The sequence below is a fragment of the Perissodus microlepis genome, chromosome 10, assembly GCF_051167445.1.
Source record: "Perissodus microlepis isolate ML-2025 ecotype Zambia chromosome 10, ASM5116744v1, whole genome shotgun sequence".
Lineage (NCBI taxonomy): Eukaryota > Metazoa > Chordata > Actinopteri > Cichliformes > Cichlidae > Perissodus > Perissodus microlepis.
In genome coordinates this window covers 16,936,289-16,949,303 of record NC_140470.1, presented here as the reverse complement: position 1 = coordinate 16,949,303, position 13,015 = coordinate 16,936,289, and the positions used below count along the sequence as shown (strand labels likewise).

The following is a 13,015-nucleotide window of genomic DNA, read 5'->3' as shown; positions in this document are numbered from 1 at the left end:
TGGGACTATGACTTTCTGGTTTTAGTGAAAGAGCTTTGCCAAGAATGTTAAAGAGACAAGCTTGAGAAGGCTTGGTCTAAATTTTAACAACACCAGGAAAATAGCAATGTAGTTGATATTTTACACCTTTTGAGTCTACAGAATGAGTTTTGTTTAAGCTGTCTTGCTGCTTCAATAAAACAAAAACAAAAAAAAAATGTATATATACAGAATTGCATAGGTAATTTAAATGCAGTTCATCCATGCCAACTCACAAGTGAGAAATTTGCCACACTGCTGAGCTAAGCTAATTAGCTTAAGATAAGGTGTTTATGCGTAGAAATGGTCTGTGGTGTATGGTAAATGTTAAATATGGCACTTACTATATATTGTGCCTTTCTGCCTCACTGATTCAGTCACACACATTCATACAGTGCTTTTGTCCATGCCTAAGCTCTTCTAGACAACATTCAGACACACATTGATACTCTGACGGATACATCAGGGGAAACTTGTCATTCATTACCTTGTCCAAGAATCACCTACCTGAGCCACAGCCACAAAAATGACAAAAATGGTAGACCAGCATTATAAAATTTCATATAATTATGAGATTATAAAACCCACTTAAGTAGTAGTGACATTTAAAGTTATATCAACTTCTATTTATTTTTTTTTTAAACAGCATGTTACATTATAAACATTTTATATAAGATTAAGGTTTAGGGTTTTTCCTTGCTCAAAATGGGCCCATGGAGGGTATCACACTATTTGTAAGGTACTAAAAAATGATTCTATGATAGAAGAGTCCTGCATTATACAGAATTAATATAAGATAAACCAGCAGTTATAGTGTCTTGGCTTTGCAGGGCAGTCGCAGCTACCTGAATTTAATTTATGTAAATTAAAATTACCTCAGAGTTATTACCTGCTCACTGTTTCTGCCAATCTAAACCCTTACAATCATAGTTAATTATATACTCAGGGTGTTTTTCCATTAAAACAGCAAAGGTCACTGTATGATAGTCTAACAAAACTCCTCATTTAAATCATGCCCTATAGATATATCTGCATTTTTCCCATTAGTTCTGATGTATTTTGATCTGTATGTGCTAACACTGACATACACTCAGTTGCCACTTTATTGGAAGCACCTTGCTTGTACTTGCTTGTATCTTTGTGGCACAGACCCAACAAGGTGCTGGAAACATTTCTCAGAGATCTTGGTCCATATTGGCAGCTGCTGCAGATTTGTCACCTGCACCTGAGTCCCGTTCTGCCATATCCCAAAGGTCCTCTGTTGGATTGTAATCTGGTGACAGCGGAGAACAGCGAGTACTTCGAGCACAGAGAGCTCACTGTCACATCCAGGAAACCACTTTGAGATGATTTGCGTTTTACGACCAAGTGTGTTAACACTGATGTCATAACGCAATGGATATGGTCAGCAACAAAACTCAGGTAAGCTGTTGTGTTTAAACAATGCTCAGGTGGCCCAAAGTGTGCCGAGAAAATATACCCCTCCCACACATTTATACCACCACCACTAAGCCAGGTTGGATCCATGCTTTGATGTCTGTTGCACCAAATTCTACCTCTATCTGGGTTTAACATTCTATCAAATGTTAAAAAAAGACATTTTCACCCATAGAAAACCCACTCACTGGATATTTTCTTTTTTCAGGCCATTCTCTTTAAACCCTAGAGATGGCAGTGTGGGAAAATCCCAGTAGATTATCACTTGAAATACCAGCCAGTGTGGCACAAACAACAATGCCATATTCAAAGTCACTTAGATCATTTTTTTCCCATTCTGATGCTCTATTTGGACTTCAGCAGCCTGCATTAACCATGTCTATATGCCTAAATGCACTGGGCTGCTTCCATGTAGTTGGCTGATTACATATTCATGTTTAAAAACAGCTGAACACCTATATTTTAAAAAGATTTCTTTCTATCAAAAATACGTACACAAAAAAGAAAGTAAAAAAAAGACCTAGACTCTTTGGTATTTGCAAAGCTAAATAAAGCTATTAAATCCTAAAAGACCAACTATAGGCATGACAGTATAAGTCACAGTTAAGACAAGATCTGAGATGTTTTAAAAATATTTCACTTGCAAGCAGCCAATTATGAGCAGAAGCAGAAATAGTAAGCCTTTGTCACCAGTGCTCACTGAGGAACAAAGCATGAAGAATTGTTCTCCAGGGGTTTTGGTTCACTTTCTCCAAAATGTTTCATCATTCATATAGCATCCAAAAATCATTATATCACACAGGGACACTAATTACTTGGGTAGCTTACTCTCAGAGCAGTCACAGTGCAGCAGCAACTCTAAAGCGTGGCATGTCTAAGAGTCGCCACATTTTGCAGAGGTGGGTGATCTAATAAGCTACAGTATATACATTCTGTTCTCCATGTGGGAAGAGGTGGGACATCAAATAATCTACATCAAACATCCTTGGCCTGTGCCCAAGCAAACTGATATATGTGAAACTATGGTAATTGTGGAGAAAGGAAAATAAAAAGCCCACTCTTCTGAGTAACACATATTTGTTACTCATAGGGAATCCACCATAAGCATATTGATTAAAAATACAACAATGGCATCTGCAGCAGCAGAGTGTGCGGTTACTTTTGTTTTTACCGTGCTCCATTTTGAGCCTCCCTGCTGGTTTTCTACTGTCACCCGACATCATCACAAATGTTTAGATAGAACTGGTGTAAAAATGGGACGCCGGGCGGTTTTTGAATTACACTGTGGAAAATAAGCTCAAGTCTCAGATTCAAGCGAGCATGAATGCATTTACTCCGCATCGTGCTCTGTGTTATGGAGGAAGGAGAAGGATTTCCTTCCATAAGCGCCCTTATATCGAAAGGCTGACGGAAAAAGACAAAGATGTAAAAAAATAAAATAAAATAAAAACAAAACTCAAAACCACCCGAAGGTCATGCAACTGAGAAGCTGTGTGAAATCCATTGTTTGCCATTGACAGATGAATATCTGCTCTCAGAGGATAATACATGGAGCTATTTAAAAAGCTGATATCCATGCAAATAAGCCAAAACACTTGTGAGATTATTAGAGATTATTACAAACATGTCATTCAGACGGCTTAAAATAGAGAGACAAATATACACAATTCCAGCCAAGCGCGAAATGAATCTTGGTATTAATAAATCTCAGAGAAGACACTGGCAACAGATAGGATGTGCTTTTTCCAAAGAGTTTTTTAATATAATCAATGAGCTTCTATTGGAGTGATATGGTGGCACTAGAGTGATCTGTTTTCACAGCCTACTCAGTGGATGGGAAAAAGCACTATCTTACAAAGGCATTAAGATAAAGTGTTCCACCTGATTAATGTCACAGCTGAGCGGTTCAGACTGGAAATTTCATCCATTTGACAAACAATCCCAATCTCTCTCTTTGAGCTCACGCTGCCTTTTCCTGCTTATTTCCCCTTTCCTTCCATTTTTCAACTTTCGTTCAACTTAACTTTAACTTGAGCTTACTTCATTTATTAAAACTCTTATTGCAACAGGTTGAGAACAGGAGGAACATCTCTCCATCATTACTGCTCACAGGGAGAGGAAAAGAAGGATGTATGTGTGCATGTGAAAGCACACAGAGCAGTAAGTCAACGGAAACTAAAGCTCTACACATTTTGTTCCTGTTCATTACTATAAGTGGGGTATTAATGAATAGCGGTCCACAAACTAATGTGAAACCTTCCTAGAGTAAATAAGAGCAAACCTAAATTAAACAGTGTATTTTTATATTTTCTCTGAGTGAACATGCTCATTTAACCTCTCTCTCTCTCTGTAAGACTTGTTCCTTTTCCAAAACACAGAAGGCTTATGAAGCAGCTTTTTGGAGTGTCAGCTTTTGTTGTTGCCAGCAATACTGGGTCAGTTAATCTGGATGGTCTAAAAAGCTCCAGGCAACTGCATTCAGTTTATAAGCTATACAGTGAGTAGCAGTACTTTACTGGGACTGGCAATCACACTTTATCATTCAGTCACGAAGGTCCCTGAGCTGCTGGATGTTGTTTTTAGATTTAAAACTAAAGTATCCAGAAATCCTTTACTGCCATTGGGTAGAAATTCAATAATAACCTTATATGTATCTATACGTAGTGTAATTCAAGCGGTTGGAGAGGAAGCTACTTCTGCACATACTCTTTGCTCCACCAATATTATTTAGAAACTCTTGAGTGTGGTGGGAGACTCTAGCCAATCACAGGGTTTTCAGAGAAAGCGCTTTCCTGATAGCTGTACTATGTATGCAAATCCATACAGACTTTCTTCCAAATAGTGCAGGAAAGGTTAACAACCCTGTATTTAAAATAACTGCACACAATGTGGAACAAGGAAGATGGACTTAATTAATCATTCATAATGATCATCCATCTACCGTATTTTTTGGACGATAAAGCGCACTTAAAATCCTTAAATTTTCTCAAAAATTGACAGTGCGCCTTACGTATGAATTCTGGTTGCGCTTACTGACCTCGAACTCATTTTATGTGGTACATGGCGCTCAAAAATCTGCCAAAAATGTTTTGGTATGATTTTGGTAAGCTACGAAGCCACACCAATGGATTGACGGAGCATTACGGCTACTGTAGTCAGGAGCCTTGCGGAGTAATCTGGGTCCAAACTCCGCTTCCAGTCCCAAAGTCAAATGAACACTGCGGCATCTCTGAGAGTTAAAAACTGTCTAAATTCTTTCATCTTTAATAAAATGATCAATGTTGCTGCTTTATCCGGTGTAACAATTAAGTTTAACATCCAGGCATCCATGAAAACAGAACTTAAATTTAACGGAGTTAGATGTAAGCAGGAAGTTAGCTCGCTAGTTTCCACCTAAACATGATATAGCATGTTCTGACTGAGAGATTTCTGGAAAAAAAATAAAACGTACAGCTCTGCTATCACTTCCAATGAAGACAGAAAACTAAACAGCAGTGACTTTTGTAGGGTTACTAAAGTTGGACTAGCTGGTATATAATGATGTGCTATGTGATCGCTAGCAACACAGCTATGTTAGCGTAACATAAACTCAGTGAAGCTGGAGGATGATCGCTAACTTTTTACCACTCGATAAGTTAGTGTGAGGGTTCCTGATGGTTAGGGACAAATGCAATCGCATGGCAGGATGCTGTAAACGGACCAAACTTCAGTTAGGAGAACAAATGAGATAATCCATCCAAAATATGAGTTTAGTCATTATTATACTGCAACAACATGGGAATAGAGCAGGTGTGAGAGAATTCAACATTAATGAACCAATGGTACGGAAGTAGAGGAAGCAAGAAGAATGAGTTGAGTAAAGTTTGACTTATCTGACTGTTTTGCTTCACTTAATGCACCTTATAATCCAGTGCGCCTTATGGTCCGAAAAATACAGTACCATACTGAAAACAGGACTGCTAACTTAGTCAGTTTGCATGTGGTGTCAGTGATATTAGAATACAACCCCGTTTAGGACCATTATTTGTCTTATTGCTCTACCATGCTGTGCTTAGAAATGTTGTCTTGCCAGTGGCAAGACTCTGATTTACCTTTGAACATCTCTATTTGACACTGAAAGAAAACTTTTCAAAATTCTGTGTTTGCAGAACGTTTCCCTCTTTTATCTAACCATATTCATAGTGACTGGGTAGGTTTTGTTGATGAAGGTTAAATGTTTGAATTGAATGTTGCAAATATTTAAGCCTTCTGCGAACGACATCCAAACAATCAGGCACAGCTGTGTCTAATTCAATTTAATGTTGATGCAGCTCACAGCTTCTGCTGAGCACACGTATCAAATGTGCTCTTTTAGTGGGAGGGCCTGAGGATGGAGAGAGTAGAGGGCAAAGGGAGGATGAGAGCTGCACCTGTATATTCCGGCTCTTTTTGCCATTTGCAGCTTTAAGGTGGGAATACTTTGGAAGTAATACTCTAAACATAAAGAGTAAAGGATTTTTTAAAAATGTTAATCATTCATTAATGCGGGCATTCGATTAATTCAGCTTACGATAAATGATAAAGGTAGTGCATTTATTAAATGGTACACTGTACTAGCCAGGAGAATGTTATTATGTTGGCTACAAATGAAACTGGCACAGGTCCTGGCACACAAATGGATTAAACACTGCACTTCAAAACAGCAAAAAAACCAAAACCCAAAATTAAAAAATGCAATTAACTACTAAAAGGACAGAAACATAAAACAATTCGTTGGAAAAGCAAAAAAAAAAAAAAGATAATAACTTGGAGAGAAAATAAATGTCAACTATTGTTTCCCAGCATGTCTCCAACCTAGACAGCCGAGAACAGTCTCGGCAGAGAGGCGCTTGTAAATTTAGTAAATCTAGTAAATTTATGTTAATATGCAACTCTTTCCACTTTCCTCAGTCCCTTCCTCACCTGCATGCCACCACTCGGCTTCTTGTGGTTTAGCAGCAGCTCCACAGCTCCCACCACTTCCTTGCGAATTGCATGCAGCAGGGCGTCGCCGACATACACGTTGAAGCTCAGCAAGAGTTCGATGATTTCCAGGTTCTCGTTCTCAATGGCGATTAGCAGAGCTGTGCGGCCGAGAGGGTCGATGCAATTGATGTTGATCTTGAAGTAGATCTCAGCCTCCTGCCAAAATAAAGTGATTGAAAGCCAGAGTTTGTTTCAAGACCTACTCTGGGACTCTGGGGTTCATTGATTATGGAGGAAGACACACAGGGAATGAACATTTTTGAAAGGAACTGTAAACTCTTCGCACCTTTTGTAACTGAACAAGCTACTAAAAGTTTGTAGTTTTTCCTCTGAATCTGGAGGAGTGGAGTGGGAGTGAGTTTACCAGATCTCTGTAGCTCCTCTTTTGTATCTGCATTTGAAGCTAGCAGCACAAGACTAAGCTCGCCACTACTGCTGGCATAACATAACTCAATATCCAGTTGAACTGTTGGCAGTCACGTTGAATTGTGGGGAATGTAGGAATGTTTCTGCTGCATTGATTTTACACTTTATACTTTTCTTTTTTAACTCACTGTTGTCTTGTAAGTAGCTTTTTGTCATTAGCTGCCTACACACGCAATATTTTAAGAAATATCACAACAAAAAGGAAGTTGTGAGAATGGGCATATAACATTTTTAAACAGAGATTTTTGTTTTCAGAACAGATTTAAAGCAAATGACTTTCTCCAAGTTTATGAAAACAATAACCTTTTTAAATGTTAAAGAAAAGAAAAAAAGACATCAGATTAATGCAGATGTCCCTTCTTAATCTCTATATGGACAAGCCAAGCGGGCAAACTATCACAAATTGTTATTGTGAATCGTGATGTCATTTGTCACTATATTGCTAGATGACATGTCCTGATATATTATAATTTTCAGTCTCTCCGTTGCTACGGGACTACAAAGCAGCTGCTCCCTGCCAACACTTTGTCTCTGCTACTGGTTTCTATAAAGAGCCTGCGTATTATTTGAAATGCATAGCAATTATTATGACTTTGCATCCTGCCCATGAATCTTCCAATCTCTTCCACGTCAATCAAATTACATTAACGCTTTAATATTGAGCCATTCCCTCATCCATAATTTTGAGCTTGATGCATCTGCATTAATTCGTCCCTTTATCAGTCAGTTTCTCCATTCCTCCACCCAAACACACACACCTCAAGCGCTTGCTTGACACTCGCATAGTCCCCTTTCTCGACGGCTCCAAGGTAGGCTTTCTCTAAAGGTGACAGCTCCGACTCGGCCCGCACAATTCTCAACGGGATTCGGTCCCGGTATGAGGAGCTGTCAGTCCGCCGGTAGTAGAGCTGTGACATCTCTCTAAGCTTCAGCTGACCAGCACCCTGTTAACACTGCTACAGCTGCTGCTGGGCCGGCGGGGTTCACACTAGAGAGGATAGAGACAAAGCTGTAGAATAAGCTTATTGTTGGTTTTTGCATAACAAGTAGGAAAAGAAGGAAAAGAGAGAACAGCGGATACACATGCAGAGCAGAAAGGGCTGTAATACTGAGATGAAGCTACAGTAGTAGTTGACCCCTCTCCATTTATTACATGTGCTACATGATCTAATTAAGAACTGCCTGTTTATAAGTGTTTTCCTACAAACTGTGCAAGAATTACGGTTGAATAAAAGGTCATTTTAAATGTAATATAAGTAATGAAGAAATATAATATAAGATGACAAGTAGACAAGTGGAATAAGACAGGAGTCAGCTGTCATGGGGTGAGAGGTGGAGAACAGCCTAGACAGATGTCGAGCTCAACACATGATAAACCATTTAAATATTATGGTTTTATTTGGAAATAAAGAAAAAATTGCCTTTTATTGTTCTTGTAGCATTTAGGAAGTTTCAAGCGCTCAGAATCTAACGTCAGGCAATGTTTACATGCTGGCAAAAATCAAGGATAAAAATGTTTAAGTTGTGAGGTAGGAAAGAAATCAAAAACACCTCCACTGCTTCGTTTTCCTCTGGTGTCCTGTTAGAGAGCTCTAAACTAAAGCAGAAAGATCAAGCGTAGACATGACAGCGGCTGCTCCTGCTGAACATGTTTCACAAACAGCCATCACGATACACAGCACACACTGCAGGAAAGTACCATGCAGCTGCACTGGATAGTACGATTCATTAAATCTCAAGTTTCTAACTGCTTTATGTAATGTGTTTAATCATTACTAGTTGACTGACACGTTGCATCTTCTCAAATAATATGCACTTTGTTTTATTTCCTCTGGCAACAGTCCCTGGGTTCTTCACAATCTAAATCATCTCTAAATATATTGTAACATTGAAATACTGAATGTAGATAAAAAGATGAGATAATATTGTTTAAATCATGTGAAAAGCAGCATTACTACAATGCTTCTGTCACAAACCCATTTTAAAATTCAAAACTGGAGCAACCATAATAATGACTGAAAACTAGCATCTGTGCGGATGTGTCGACTGTCACCTCTGAACATATTTCCAAAATATTCTGACAGCCCTCAGAGAATTTAAAACCAAAATGAGCAAAGCAGACAAGAACACAGAAAGTGCCGGAGATGAGGGCGAAATATAAACCAGGTGAGTCAAAAACAACATTAAGTGGAAAACGCTGCACAGTAGTAAACATAACAAAAAACAAGAGGTTCAAGTAGTTAGTGCCTAAATGCTCCCCTCTCTCTCTTCCCACCGTCTCAGGACAACTCATTACTGCATCTATCTGAAAAATAATGATTGGACCCGCAGCAGCCTAATTAGTTTATGAGAACAAGCCGAAATGCAGCGATTTCTTTAATAAATATGAGTAAAAATAGTCATGCTGTGCCCATAGTCCCACATCCTAAAATAGCACATTTAAAGGCACAGTTCAAAACTTTTGATGCTATCATTATTGGCTCTTTTACTGATATGAGAACATGGTAGGTTTGGATATAGTTTGTTTCCCCTGTGTTTCCTGTCTTTCTGAGTTAATCTGCTTCAAGTGGTCAAGTCCTTCTTTCATAATCATCAGTGTGATATCAAACATCTAGCATTTTCCACAGTTAAAAGGATGACAAGGGTACTTTGTAAAACACTGTAACAAAGATTTAATTTAAATAAACAAGCTGTGTGATTGGTTATGTTTTCAGTTTTGCTGTTAAGAATTCAGATGTTGAACATGATTGATCATCTATAGGAGCAGAGAATGTCTACGATTGAGGGTAAAAGTCTTAAAAGTGGATAATATTAAAGGAAAACAATATTTGCCTGGACTTGCATTTTGATGGCAGCATTTCATACCTCATCTGAGATCCTTAGTTTGATTTGACAGAGACCAGTTTACCTGTATGAGTAATTGCATGCAACTGTCAACATAAGGAGTTTGTTTAGCAGAAAACTAAACTCTGCTTTCAGTACAACAAGTGGTTTATGATAAAAACAAGTAGCAAAGCACAAGCCAAACAAAACAATGTGTATCTGTGTTTAAAAAAACAAAATTATAATTTAATTTTGCCCAAAAACAACACAGTAAGTTACATCATCAGTGTTCTCTGTGACCTAACTATATTGGTTTTCATTTGTTTTCTAAAATACTATAATGTTTTAGACAAGAGTGTGTTTTAGTGTTTATCTGACACACAGATTAGATCAGGCTACATATTGCACTGTGAGGGTTATGTTATATTTTCTGGTGCTTGCTTGAACCTGCGACAGAAATTGCCTCAAAAGACAGCCGCTATTAAGGGAAGCTGCCAACCAAGCAGAAACACTACAAAAGGTACGGCCTGCTGATAGCTCTGTGTGCAAATACTGAAACGCACACGCAGGCGCCCACGCTCAGTAGCGCACGAGCCAATACACACAACCACGCACGCACACGCGCGCGCACATACAGAGGTAGCCTTTCTGTGCACTGGCTCTCTTCCCCTAATGAGTTTGCCGAATTCAATGCATTACTTGGAAATGGGAAATCTCAGCTGTTTGATTACACGGTGCAGCAGCGCACCAACGCCACGGCAGGGAATCTTTTATTCTGAAAGTTGTAGTTCTCAAGCAGCATCGAATGGATTTCCAACAGACCATGCAGCATATTTAAAGCCCACTGCGCTTACAGTACGAGTGAAAACAATCATTAAACTGCCACGGTTTTAATTTTTTATCAGAAATCTTCCGAGGGTAACATGCCTTACTCTTGTCTGCTGAAGAGCCTTATATAGTCAAAGATCAGTAGTAGTACACAGAAGCAAATGACAAACCTTTGGGATGATGGACATTGGAACTTCGCTCAGGGAGCTCAGTGGTCTTCCTGTGGAAAACAGCATGAAAATAATTCGCCTCAACTTCTTGGAATTTGTATCCCCATAAATGTAGAAACAGCAGTGTGAAAATCCCGCTTGTTAGTGTTAGAGATGTCAGCGCGTCTTTTTCCTGTTGTTTTTTTTTTTTTTTTTAGTGTAGTACGCATTCTTCCTTCTCGTTTTTTGGAGACTTCTTAGCACTCCTCCTGAGAATCCACATTTGGTCAGGTTTAATCACGATTTCCATTCCGTCTTTTAAGGAGGGGGTGCGGGAAAAAACGCAGACCGGCTCACACCGCATTAAACTCACCGCGCAACAAATCCTAGAGACGAAAATAGGCAACAACAACCAAGTTCCCTCGGTGGATTACACCTGTTTTTTCAACGCCTCCAGTTTTCCCCAGGGTGTACATCCACCAGTGTTCTTATCCACCTGTTGGAGGTGATTGAGCGAAAAGCAGCGCCTCCAGAAATAAACGCAGAGCAGCCAGATGCCTGGCAGGCGGTCTGCGGAATAATGCTGCTGCAGACGGGTTGTGCGCACTTGGAGACGCATCGAACACAGTGGCACTGCAAGAGGAAAGGGAGAAAAAAAAACATCTTAGCAAGCAAGTCAGCCAGGCGTTTAGTCTCACTTCCACTGAATGAAAGTTACACTTTACAAACTACATGATTCCACCTTCACATTCAGCTGCTTATCCAATGAGTTGTGGGAATTTGATTAGCATCAGAAGCCAGGAAAATTCACTAAAAATCACATAAATATCAATCCGGATTAGTTATTTTTGATTAAAGGCGTTTAAAACTGACACACAATTCGGAATTCAACTCAAATTGATGTGGAGAAAAGGGACATATGTAGAATATTCACCAGACTCACTTACTATTTGAATGTTTAAGAATTGGAATGACTAGAAGAACTCTTTGAGATTTATCACCTAATCAGGCTAAACCAGGTTCACTGTGTTTTACTGATTTGCTTATGTCAGTTATACTATGGATGCCTATAGGAAGAGAATTGACTGAGGCAGCTCACATCCCTTCTGTCTTAATTATCAGTGACCTGGACAAACTTCAGGTCCTTGGATTTGGCATGAAACAGTTCACCAGGCCTTCTTCAAACACAGTTCCTCTCTCCCTCCCTGACTTACACATTTGGCTGTGTTGTAAATTCTTCTTAAAAGTGTGTAATGTTGTTGAAAGTTTAAACAGTCATGTTCAAAGAGTCTCCCGGCCAGACTCAGTCTTTGTGTTTTGCTGTGTGAGAGTTTATGTTGGCAGAACTGCCGGTCCGGTCACAATGAAATGTCACCGGGGACACTCATTTGGCTACAGAGAGCGTTTGATTATTCACTGTTTGCTTCTGCCAGGACGGATACACTGGATCCACACTTTGTTTGTGTGGACTGGATACAAGAAAGATATATGGGCTTTGACCGCTTATCCATCTTCCTTTGTACTCTGCTCTTGCTCATTCACAGCTAGTCAACGTAATCATTCAGAAATACTGGACGGTATATTCACTGTAACAGCACACAGTGGATTACCAGTAATAGCTTGATAGGGTCTTTGTTTCATGCATGCTTACAAATACATGTCAACTTAGTCTTCAAAGAAAAAAAAAGAAAGAATCTCCCCTTCTCTATTTCCACTTTCGGCATCCTCTTGAGAAATTTCTTAATTAAAATTAATTTAATGCGTCATGTCTCTGCTGCTAATTTCTTTGATGTACTCTGTGGAGTCAGATTAAATGACTATACCCGTGAGGCTGCAGGGTTCCCTGCTCTCACCCTGAATCCCACATGTAGGCTACTTTAAAGCAACTCTCGGTCTCCCTCGACTCTGCCTTTTTTAAAAAAAATCTGGTTCATTCATAATTGTTACGATCTATCATCAGAACAAGGAACGCTTGCTTTTAAAGCACGATCACCTGCAGTTTTACAGACCAATGAATTTGAATTAGTCACCTGAAAGTGATTTAGGAACATACATCCAAAGCAGCTGAGTGCTGATCCAGAAAAGAAGGTAGTTAATTGAATTACACATTCAAAATCAACGTGGAATATTTTATTTTTACTGCTCAATCAAAGACATGGAATTTAAAAGTCAGTCATTGCAATCTGCTATAGTAGTAATACTCTTAGACATAACATTTGTGTATTTGAACAAGCATTTTTTAAGAAGGTGTGAAGCAGATTTGGTTGTGTGTAGAGCACATTACCTCTCCTACACAGCATTTGTGTGGCCGACTGGTCAGAAAACATGAA

The 13,015-nt window shown here is 39.1% G+C and overlaps 1 protein-coding gene across 1 annotated transcript in view; it reads right to left on the bottom strand.

The window, feature by feature from the left end:
* Positions 1-11,325, bottom strand: part of trpc4a (transient receptor potential cation channel, subfamily C, member 4a) — a 28,945-nt gene extending 17,620 nt beyond the window's left edge. The window contains exons 1-3 of the mRNA XM_084942507.1: positions 10,707-11,325; positions 7,644-7,873; positions 6,397-6,615 (exon numbers count right to left, since the gene is read on the bottom strand). Coding sequence (XP_084798633.1) covers positions 6,397-6,615; positions 7,644-7,802 — 378 coding nt within the window. The 5' untranslated portion in view covers positions 7,803-7,873; positions 10,707-11,325. The remainder of the gene's footprint in view (positions 1-6,396; positions 6,616-7,643; positions 7,874-10,706) is intronic.
* Positions 11,326-13,015: the final 1,690 nt, after the last annotated feature.